At 32.2% G+C, this 11,715-nt stretch overlaps 2 protein-coding genes and 1 long non-coding RNA gene across 4 annotated transcripts in view; 1 reads left to right on the forward strand and 2 right to left on the reverse strand.

Annotated features, from left to right (window-relative positions):
• LOC109127587 lies at positions 1,132 to 1,742 on the reverse strand. The gene is made up of 3 exons (XR_002034145.1): positions 1,556 to 1,742; positions 1,347 to 1,478; positions 1,132 to 1,251 (listed from the first exon to the last, which is right to left on the reverse strand). It is a non-coding gene; the product is annotated as an uncharacterized LOC109127587 (long non-coding RNA).
• On the reverse strand, positions 6,529 to 8,429 carry LOC104724840 (transcription initiation factor TFIID subunit 14b). 2 transcript variants are annotated; one of them, XM_010443393.2, is made up of 6 exons: positions 8,176 to 8,429; positions 7,946 to 8,025; positions 7,378 to 7,599; positions 7,088 to 7,275; positions 6,866 to 6,987; positions 6,529 to 6,752 (listed from the first exon to the last, which is right to left on the reverse strand). In XM_010443393.2, the coding sequence occupies exons 1-6, from the start codon at positions 8,278 to 8,280 to the stop codon at positions 6,666 to 6,668; spliced, it is 804 nt and encodes a 267-aa protein (XP_010441695.1). In that variant the 5' UTR covers positions 8,281 to 8,429; the 3' UTR covers positions 6,529 to 6,665. The 2 variants fall into 2 exon arrangements, with proteins under 2 accessions (XP_010441695.1, XP_010441694.1); XM_010443392.2 differs by having other exon boundaries at positions 7,946 to 8,028.
• LOC104724841 overlaps positions 10,405 to 11,715 on the forward strand; it is a 2,450-nt gene continuing 1,139 nt past the window's right edge. The window contains exons 1-2 of the mRNA XM_010443394.2: positions 10,405 to 10,707; positions 11,512 to 11,627. Coding sequence (XP_010441696.1) covers positions 10,489 to 10,707; positions 11,512 to 11,627 — 335 coding nt within the window. The 5' untranslated portion in view covers positions 10,405 to 10,488. The remainder of the gene's footprint in view (positions 10,708 to 11,511; positions 11,628 to 11,715) is intronic.

Raw genomic sequence — 11,715 nt, forward strand, 5'->3', positions numbered from 1 at the left:
TGTTTGTATGTGGAGTTATAGGCAATACCATAAACTCCATCGAGATCCTGCCACTTCTTAGTAGGAAGACAAACCGAAGGCAACTTCCCACTCACAATATCAATGACTTCTTTTGGAAACACAAATTGTTATTTAAAGTTATCCTTCTTGAAATTGAAGTATGTAGCTTTCATTTTTGAAAAGAAGTCTGGCCTCACAAAGGTTGATTTCGGAAGTCTCTTGTTGTGAAAATAAATGGGATCCTAGTTTCTTCTCAACCAAAATAATCCCAAAGCTGCATCAATATGCTACATTTAAAAGAAGAAAAAGACTTTTAGGATAGCATTCATGAGTCCAGCCAACACAAAAGAAACCGAAACAAATTTGTGAGGAGTACCGTTTCTTGCAAATTCATCTCTGGTCTCCCCAGCAAATTTAACCAATGTGAGGTTAATGGTTGTGTATCCGTTATGACCCTGAAATTATCAAAAAGCATTGTCTTATACTTGGATAAAAACTTACTTTTAAAAATTGACGAGAATTGTTAAAACATCACACTAACCCTGGTCTGATATTTGAGCTCTTCCAAGAATTTAATTCTTCAATGTCATTGAAAGTTGGAGACAGGAAAGGGTTGAACATTGGATAAATAGCAGATGTGGCAGGGTTTCTTGGTGCTTTATATGGAGTAATTATTGAAAATGATGGAGTTGTGAGCCGATTGCTTCGCCTTGGAACATGGTTCTCACCATCACCATCATTTTTTTTCTTCTCACCATCACCATCATTTTTTTTCTTCTCACCATCACCATCAACTCTTTGCTTCTTTCTTGGAATAACAATTTTATCTTTCTTATCCAGCTTTCTCTTTTTTTCCTGAAATCAAGATGTAACAAAGAAACGAGTTTATGAATGTCTTCTTTGTACTTTTTACAAAAATCAGCAATGATATATACAAAACAAACAAAAACTGAATTAAATTGACATACCTCAGGTGAACTAAAACACTCAAGATCGAATGATGGCCCCTTGTCACATGATTTATCTCTGATGTCCTTTTGGAACATAAAAAACATATGAGAAAGTTAAAAACAGATGGTGTTGTGGATTCTATTTGCCTTATTATAATTAATTGTCATGCTATACCTTCTCTTGTGGATTCTGTTTGTCTTCTTTTTCTTTATCAAGACCATCATTTAGATTCTCACCTTCATCACTTTGATTGTCATCTTCTTCCTCACCACCTTCCTGAGGAAGGTTCTCTTCATCACCCTACAAGCAAAAAAACGTTTTAGGAACCTTTATTAGCTTAAGAAGACTTTCCTATAAAATTAAATAACAGGAAAAAGTTGTATAATAAATCTTACATCAATAGCTGAATTGAGCTTCTGGGTCATCTCCTCAGTTTGGGTCATTTCCTCATTTGTTAAATTAAGTTTTTCGGTTAACTCCTCTGTTTGGTTTAACTCCTCCGTTTGGGTTTCGCTTGGAGTAAAGAACTGGAGATGAATTATTTCATTTTTCAATATAATGTGTTAGAATATTTATAAACAGTTTTAAGAATCATTTCATTTACCTCAGCAGTTAAAACTTCTGGATTTGGTTCACCTTCATTCTCTCTATGCAAGAACCGTATTTGTTCTTTTCCAAAAAATTATTCTTTCTTTGATTTGTCCATCAAAACACTGATTCCTTTGTCAAGAATTGCTCGCACTCTTCCTTTGCTCCATTTGTTCTCATACCTAACTTCAACTTCTTGCAGCAATAGTAGCTAAAAAAACATTAAAAGATTTTAGCAAATTGATTAAGAATACTTTCCCAAACATTCAAAATACAAGTACAAAACCAATTTTTACCTCCTTATGAATCTGAGTCTCAGAAGTCAGAGGCACATGCACTGTTTTTTGTTCAGTGGGAGACCTGTTAGATAGTCGGATCCCATCACCACACTGCAAATATAAATCGTTTTAAGGAAGCTTTAGTGCACAATTAAGAATACTTTCCCTAACATTCAAAATACAAATAAGAAATAAATTCTTACCTCTTTAGGAATCTGAGTCTCAAATGTTTGAGCCATATGCACTGTATTTTTTTCAGTGGGAGAAATGTTAGTCGGACGGATCCCATCATCACTCTGCAAATACAAATCGTTTTTAGGAAGCATTAGTACATAATTAAGACTACTTTCCCTAAAATTTAATTTGCAGAGTAAGAAACCAATTTTTTACCTCTATAGGAATCTGAGAGTCAGAAACCTGAGTCACATGCTCTGTATTTTGTTCAGCGCATGGAGAACTGGGGAATGGAGGGTTTGTAATTGGAAAACTGGGAAATGGAGGCATTCCACTATCTTGGTGTAGATCCTACAATAAAAAATAAAAACGGTTAGCAATTACATGCATGAAAAAAGTTTCAAAATAAAAGTTAAAAAACTTGTAAACTTAGAATTGTTACCTCGGAGTTGAATCCCAATCATCATTATTGCACTGCAACAAAAAATGAAAATAGTCACTGTTACTTGTAAAAACAAATTTTAAATTTAGAAATATTGATAAACATATCCTTACTGTATCATTTGCCTTTGCTGCAACAAGTTTTTTCACCTCGTCCTCTATTTTGGATAAACGTTGATTTGTTTTGTCAAACACCTCCTTGACAACTTTGGAAAGCTTGTCTATCATTTCTACAAGTGACTCTCCTGAAGATGATGCTTTACATTTCTCCTTGTGATGCAACTGATATGATCTCATCGCCATTTCTTCCATCACTTCTCCAATATCTAGCATTTCTTTGCTCCAATCATCGATTGTCATTCTATAACCTTTCTCCACTAGCTCAACCAGTAAACTTAGGTCTTGATCATCATTGTCTTCCATTGAAACTGTGTCTTCTGGATCTTCTAGTATTGAAGGTAAAGTGCAGAATACCTTCAGCTGCACCCACATAAATTGATTTAGGCTGACATTCCCAAATTACTATAAATGCTTCCCAAACAACTATAAATCTTTCATGAAAGTTTAAGAGCAGATGCATAACTTACATTATTTGATGCTTCAATGCTTTCGACCTGAGCAATTGATGGATTTCCTATGTATGTGTATTTTTCACATAAGAATGCAGTCGGTCTCTCCATTGCACTCAGTCTTCTATATGTCGTTTGTAGTTGTGGAACAGATTCAAGGATCCAAATAACAAAAGCCAATGAAAATCCTTGTAAATCATCTTTCGGCTTCAGTAAATTTGATACAGTATTCTTCTTCGGTGGTGTGACATTCTTCTTAATGGATCCAATCAGCATATTGTACGCCTCTCTCCCCCATGGGTAACTCATCATCGAATTAAATCCTTTGCAATGTTGAGGTATGTTTGAGGAAACTTGCAACCTTTGTACATTTGCAAGAATATGCTTTCAATAAGCACCAGCGTTGCAAGACATAATCTTTTATCTGATTCGTTGCTGTCAGTGTTTTTAAGCATATCTACCACCTCGTCGACAGTGTGCCTCTCTTTATTGCTAACAACAGCATCTTCATTGCCATCCCATTCAGAGCACTTAAGACCAGTAACCATATGAAATTCTCTTATTGAGAATCTCGAAGGTTGTGCTCCAAAATGAAACCAGAGTTCATTTTCTTTCAATGTGTGTAAGCTCCTGCACAACACGCTGTGTACCATCTTCCCTGACATGGTCAAATCTCTTGTGCTAACTTTCAGAATTGGTCTTAAGAATGAATCACTAATCCTCCTGAAATCATCAGAGAGGATGCCTTTGACTGTCTTGATGTACTCGTACATTTGAAATTGGTTAATTTTGATTTCTGACTTTGGCTCCTCTCCTATCATGAATTGTAGCCTAGGCAGTTTTACACTTGTTGGGAAAGAATCGCCCATTTTCCTGCAATATAAATTTGAGATCAGTAATCTATCATGTTCGAACCCAAAAAAATACACACTCAAAATCATATAAGTGTAATCCATCATGAATTATCTATTTTACTTCCTTATTTTTATTCAATCCTTCCTAAATAACACACTCAAAATCATAACACACACTCAAAAATGGTCTAACATTTTCGAACCGAGAATAACACGATCAAAATCATAAAAGAAATGAAACCTAAAAACTGAAATAATCTACAACCCACAACAATTTCAAGATATTGTTTCATTAAATTCACAAAAACTCAAAAACAACAAGAATTTAATTAAAACCCACAAGAATCTTACTTAATTTTGCATCGAATTGATTTAGGGTTTAAGAAAATCAAAATTAGACACACATAAAGTCAAGACGAGATGAAGCGAGTCGAGTCGAGTTTGTTGAATCAAATCTCTTGGAGAATTTGAAAAGATGGTGTATAAGGCGTCGCGATTCGAAATACTGAGAACATGAAACGGCGTGAGGATGCGAGACAACAATATAGCAGCGACGAGATAGGTCGGTAAAGCGGCGAGCCTCCGGTAACCGCCGTATCAGATTTTTGGAATGAGGCGACGGAAGGAGATGAAGAAGAAGTCGATTTCGAGAATGATCTCTTGGGCTTTAAATTTTTTTTGAGAAAAATAAAACTGGGCTCTAGTTTTTGTTAGCTCAAACCTCTTTCTCTTCATCTTAACTTTGTGCTAATTTTGTCATTTTTAAGAGTCAGTGCTAACTTTGGAACAAAAACCTAAATTTGTGCTATTTTTGTCAATTACCCTTATAATTTTCTGTTAATAGTAGTTGATTTTATATTTTCCAAGATAAAATACTTACACATAAATTTTTCGATATGTAATATCAAAAAGTGTTTATTTATAAAAATTAAATAAAATTTTATGAAAAATATTTTTCTTTGTAATAGTTTTTTTATATCCTTGATGGAAAGTAGTTATATACATCTTTTATATTTTATAATATTGATAGGTCGAGATAAAAATTTGAGATATTTAGGAGACTTATCTTAATAAAAAAATTTTAGTCCTAAACAATTATTTAGTAACGTTATAGCAATAAGAACAACGTTGATATATATGTGGTAAAGATAAACATAAGACCGATAATATTCAAATGTCAAGTAAAACTGACCACCACTTATATTTTTGTTTATGAGAAGATAAATGATTTGATATAAAATAATGTAAAAGTATGTGGGATTGAATAAAAAAACAAAACCTAAAATATTTGAACTAAAATATCTATTAAATAATATAACATTTAGGAAGAGCACACAATACCACAAAACAAAAATATCTTTAAAAAGATTTCAAAAGTTAGAATCCATCAACACAATGTTCACATATATTTATAGCACTCATAAAAATGCAATGCCATTTTTCTAATAAAACTTCCCATCAAAATTTACTTTGGCCCTCACCAATCAACTCATCAAATTTATTTTATTTTATTTTTGTAATGTGAGATGATAAGGTTTTATTAAGGCAATGAATGGTGACATTAAATAGCGGAATTGGAAAGACAAAAACATTAAATACGTCATTTGTTACCAATCAACAGAAAATGAAGTAATTTGTGGTTTTTGAAGAAAAAAAAGTGAGATTCGCGGATTTTGATGTTGTATAAGAAGTTGGACCGTAGTTTCAGATCAAACACTCCATTGTCCAGCGTATTTGCACAAAAACGCCTATGTCCCACTGTATAATATATATATATATATATATATATATATATATATATATTTTTTGAAATTTTTATTTTTTGTTTAAGTTACCAACATTTACTATACATAGATTAAACATATAACATCTAATTTTTTACAATGTAACTTTTACAACAACTTAACAATAGGCTACACCATATATTTTGATTATTTTATTGTGTTTTATTTTTTTATGATTGAATATTTGAATACAGTTACCAATATGTATTTTTGAATTCAATTAGAAATATGTATTTTTCATAATAATTTAGGTATATAAGCTTCATAATTGTATGAAAAAATATTCATTAAAACAAAACAAAAATGATTTACAACTATAATAATTGTAAATATATTTTTAAAATTTTTTATCAATGGTAATTTACATCGGTTTTTGCTTTTTTACCATTAAAATATTTTATTGTGAACTGCAAATATTTTTTACCAATCAAAATTTAATTTAAAAAAATTTTGTTATCTAAAATTCAGAAATAAAAATATCTATTTGTTAATACAAAATAAATGAATATATGTATAATTATACAAATGAAAAATTTAAATACCAGTTATTAATAAAATAATATGAAATCCGCACCGCAAATTTTTGTCACAAATCAAACATTATTTTGTATTGCTTATTTTACAGTAACCGCACTTGTCCCGCAAAAAAATTTGTCCCGTACGTATCGCAGTTTAACCGTACCATACTATTAAATCGTTTGTCTCGCACTACTAAATCCGCAGTTACCATACGGACCCTAAGAACTAGTTGTATTATGTTGATTTTGCCACCCGATCCCTATATCTCTCATTATTTTAATTTAGCCCCATTTTTCCACTCTCCCTAGTAATTTTCAATAATAAAGAGATATTATGAAATTGTGAAATTGGAACAGAAGAGAGAGTCCCCTAAAAAGAAATTTCAACTTCTCTCTTTGTTTTGTGTTTATTAATACAAGAAAAATGGAGATCTGCGCTAATACACAATTAATTATGTTACAACAAGCCAACCTCCCCACTCCAAGGAAGATGGCTACAAAATCAGATTCACAGGTCTGACCCTGTTTTAATAGTCTGATTCTGTCCCTCCAGCACACTTATTTGTCGCCTCAGTTTCGCAATATGTGCTTGAACCTATTCCAGCAAAGAACAGATTCAAAATCATCAACACATCATACACCGAACAAAATGTCTAAAACTCTTTATCAAAATTAAGATAATACAGTAAAATGTTTTCATGTGTTTACCTGTTGACGAGCAGCCGCGAGCTGTAATAACTCATCTGCTTCAGAGAAACTCGTGAACCATTGTCCCAAACTATGATCTTTTGTATCACCTCTCTTCTTTTTCCCGGTATCATCAACTTGCACTAAGCATAGAATTTCTTGTGTGAGAAGACATTTTAAAGGCAATGTATTCAACTATAACTAAAAGAATGCAAAGAAGCTTTAGATAAGAGAAGATCATACTAGGAGCAGGCAAGTTGTAACCAGAGGGTAATCTAGGAAATGTCAAAGCCAGATGATTCTGAACCCTAGCTAGAAAACTTTCTGAAGGATCAGGAAACACAATCTCGTCATAAGATTCCACAACCACAGGCTTCTTCATTGTCAAAGGACCTGATTCATCTTCCGGGTATAACTTTAAATGATGATATCTGTTGTGTTGAGTACCCCAAAAAAAGACAAAACCATAACTCTCATAAGTAACTTGCATTTTGCAACTTACTAAAAGAGTATGCTATTTAATGTGGACTTACAAACTCAATGGCTTGTCGCAGACATCGCTGTGGAAATGCAACGTCATTGCAATCTCGAATTCTCCCCAACCAGATTCTGATACCTCAAATGGAGGCTCCTCGATAACTCTCGTCGGGTTATTGAAACTAGAATGAAGCTGAAAAACCACTTTCTTTACTACAACACTGATATCTTCATTTGTTGCTCCACGGACATATACAGCCCACTTGTGAGATTGATACCTGCAGAAACAAACATTAACAAAGGGCAAAAAAATTCAAGGGAAATCTTATGAAAACAAACACTTTTTGTTTTAAGGCTATTGTCAATGTATAACCTTTTTCGTCACTATTCAAAAGAAGTAAAACGCTAACAACAAAACAAACCAGTAAAACCTATCATGGAAAATTTATGTAAACATCTTTTTTTTAACTGTATTGTAAAAATAGGAACTTTTTAACTTTTTTTTTTTACCCAAATTAACATGGATTTGCGCCACTATTATTCATAAAGAACTAAACTCAAAAGTCAAAACTGTTAAATTACAAAAATTTGGAATTGTTAAATTGTGAGAGGTCAGGTACTTACTCGCTAGCCTTCTTGCCAAGCCAAAATGCAACGTTACCATACACAATTGGAACGCTTATTTCAATGTCTTTAAGCTTCTTCTGCTGCTCAAACCAAAAACAAAAGGGGGGATTTTTTAAGTAGTTTGGTCATAACCAAAATTCCAAAATTCAAGAGCTTACAGAACAAAATAAGTGAAATTTATCTACTGGGTTGAATTCGAATGAATAAAGAAAAGAAAAAAAACGAACCTTTTCGTCGGATTTAGTCATCTTGGTTTTGAGAGACTTGAGAGTGGGTTCGCTAGTCTCAGGCTGATCCTGAGCCTGTTTCTTTGATGACGAGCTGCTCGTCATTCTTTCTTGAATTTGGTCTTCTTCTTCTTCTTCTTCCTTAATAACACGAATTAATGAAGCTTTGGCTTATCTCGACAGATCTGTCTTTTAGGTTTTTTTTTTCCGATGGCTGGTTTGGTAAAAAACAGATCCAAACGGCGCGATTTCAACTAGACGAATTCTTTTTTTAGGGTTTGAAAAAACAAAAAATATATTATAAACTCATGTGTTAAGGCCCATATCTATATACTTACCGAGGCCCAATTTTAAATTTACCTTTTTTTTACCGTCGTTGTTCAATTTTGTTTGATCACCTAAACGTAGATGTAAACTAGGTTTTGTCCGTGGTATACCATGGGTCTATTATTTTTGTTGATATATATATTGTTAACAGTTGTAGGTAGAGTTTCTACAAAACTCTTGATTCGCAAGTTGAGAATATACATTTTACGATTTGTTAGTTATGATTTAGGAATGAATAATCTGACATATTCTTATTATGATTTTCACTTGATATTATTGGATTAATAGTGTACATTTAAAGCTAATAAGATCTTAGCAAATATGTAATCGTTTATTAAACGCAAATTAGATATTTCCTAAGATGTATTCATATTGAATTAGTTTCTATATTATAGGGATGTGATTACATAATTTGGGTTATCAATTCTTTTTGTCAAACTCGGTCCTAAAAATTCGGCATGCAAATTAGATCTTTCTTAAGATACAATGGGCATTAATTGGCATTAATTGGATGTAAATAAGTATGCTATTGATTAAAAATCGCCCCAAAATATTCGGCAATCTTAAGGAGGATCCGGATAATTGAATCGGTTATAATTTTAGTTAAAACCCCGACCCGAAGTTGGTAAGAAGTGATGGCACCCTATTGTACTCCAAAAATATATTATGAGTTCTATATGTGGATATACTTGTTTGGTTACAAATATCCTAAGACAATTTTTAATATATATCCGTTTATAAAAATTCAAATCACATTATATGCTGAAAAAAATCTAAATTTTTATTAATTTTATGTAATAAATAGTAATTAAAATAATTAAATATATGATTAAATAAAAATGAAAAGAGAATTATATTTTAATCTAACATATTAATTTAAATTAGATAAATATATTTTAGGAAATTAATATTATCAAATAAGGAAATGATTGTGTTTGGTTGTAAGTATTGTAGAGAATTTAGTTGCCACTTGTTTGGATAAAAAAATAATAGAAGATGACACAAAAATGTTAAGATAGAAGATATATTTTGTTGGATAATATTAATAATCTTTGTTTGAAAGGATTGTAAAGTTAAGTTATTTACAACTTTTTAATTCTTTGAGTTCCTAAACAAATTTCCGATTCACTTTAAACCCTGAAAAATAATGATTGATCCAAAAAGTCTCTTTTTAGAAGTTTTTTTTTTTCCAAAAATCGCATCTATTCTTATTGAAGTGTTCATTTTCGTGTGCGATTTAGCAAACACGCTCTATTTTCATTTTCACATGTTCGGTGGACCTGTGGTTATTGAACTTCCCATTTAGATCAAATCATCTCCCACCAACAAGGCAACAAAGAGCTCTCCTTTAAAAATGACACAGCTACATATATGAGATATGGAAAGAACACTATAGATAGTTTCATCTTTGGCTCATTTTCAACCAAAATCAATCTAATCAAAACAAGCTATACAAATTTTGTTTTTTTTTTGTTTTTTTATTTTTTTTAATTTAATTAATTTTACGTAAAAGTAAAAACACTTTTAAATATACTACTTCCCTGTTTCAAAATATAGGATGTTTTAACTAAAAGCAGGTAAATTAAGAAGTATTTATTTTTAAAATGTTTAACCAATTAAAAATAATATTAAATATTAAATTAATCTAAAAATTGTATAGACATTTGAAAACATGTTACATTATGAAACAAAAAATCTCTTCTAAAACATCTTATATTAGAGTATATTTTTATATATTGTAATGTGGCGTAATATGTGTAGCTAATAATAATTAATTAGCCTAAACACAAGTTCTTCTTATTGAGGTGAGTATGTGTAAGAGAAGATAAAAAAAAATGGGATAATTATAAAACGTAAAGAGAATAGAGTTATCCTAACACCCAAACAAACACACTCAAAACCATTTCACGAAAACCCCAAAGCTTTCGTTCACTTTTTGGCAATCGAGAGATTTATCAGAAAAATTGTCACCCCTTGGAGACGACAATGCAGAGGTTTTGTACAAAGCTACGTTCCATTTCTCTCCAATCTAATCGGAATCTCTCTTTTGCCACTGCTCCTCGCCGTCTGATTCACCCTTCTCCGAGTCGCCACTTAACAACCCTAGGTTTCGCCAATACGACCAAATGGAGCTTCCTTCCCGCCGCCGGAGTCTCTCCTCCGTTGAGTGTCAGCCCCATGGGTTCTACCTTTGTTCCTCACCACGTACGTTTCCTCAATTCTCATTACATTTTGTGGCCCTTGTTTGTTTGATTCGGGTGAGAAAGTGAAATCTTTTCGATTAGGTTAGAGGATTTTAGCTTCGAGTATGCGTTAGTGATGATCTGAGCAGCTAGATGGTTTGAATTAGTTGCTTCTGTAGAAGCTTCGATTTGTTGTGTGAGCTCTTCTTGACTTTGTTTTTTGCTCATGGGAGGAAACATAATCACAATCCAGGCTCTCTGATTGTGGGTTGAAACTAGAATAGGGAAAGGGATTGATATATTCATAGAATGTTAAAGTATCTTCGTGGATTGTGATATTATGTTGTTTTAAACCCAACTGATACCAAGTGGGGTGCTTGAGTTTATAATCACTAACTTGCAAGTTTAAGCTTACTCTATCTCATATCATACTTACTTTGGAATCTGAACATTCAAATTTTATGGTGTACGGTTCTTGAATTTTGTTGTCCCTTGTTTGATCATGGCAAAGAAGAATCGTCATGTTCCATAGAATGTTAGAGTATCTCTTACATTTGGATGTCATGTTCTATAAGCCAACTGATAAAAACGAGTGTTTTGGTATCATCTCTATCAACCGTGCAAGTTTACTAGTACTCAAAACGCTTATGTACACTCATGTTTTAGACAAACTGTAGATATGTTGGACCAGTGTCGGGGTTACAAGTGTTGCATAATCTTATATAGCTATCAACAAAACAATCTACTGTATGTTTCGCCCAAGTTTCCAAAGCCAATTTCTATCGCATGGCTTATCTTTTCTTCGTTGATTATTTCTGCATTTCAGTTTGTTCAAGTACGGAATATCACTTCCAAGGAAAAAATGGCAAAATGGAAGAAGAAGTGGAGACCTAGGACTCCAATCACATCAAAAGTCAAGAAAGTCAAGATTAAGTTTTATTCGTATGTTCTGATTCCAACATTATCAACATATCTTTCAAGTAATAATTTGTGCATTTCTCTCAAAAAGTTTTTTTTTTTTTTTTTTTTT

Source organism: Camelina sativa, chromosome 11 (assembly GCF_000633955.1).
Source record: "Camelina sativa cultivar DH55 chromosome 11, Cs, whole genome shotgun sequence".
NCBI lineage: Eukaryota > Viridiplantae > Streptophyta > Magnoliopsida > Brassicales > Brassicaceae > Camelina > Camelina sativa.

Excerpts from the sequence above, each read along its gene's own strand:
- LOC104724840 (XM_010443392.2), bottom strand. The coding sequence starts at position 8,280 with ATGACGAGCAGCTCGTCATCAAAGAAACAGGCTCAGGATCAGCCTGAG. Across the intron at positions 8,029-8,175 it reads TGACTAAATCCGACGAAAAG|CAGAAGAAGCTTAAAGACAT; the intron begins GTTCGTTTTTTT and ends TGGTTTGAGCAG. Across the intron at positions 6,988-7,087 it reads TTACAACTTGCCTGCTCCTA|TGCAAGTTGATGATACCGGG; the intron begins GTATGATCTTCT and ends TTCTATGCTTAG.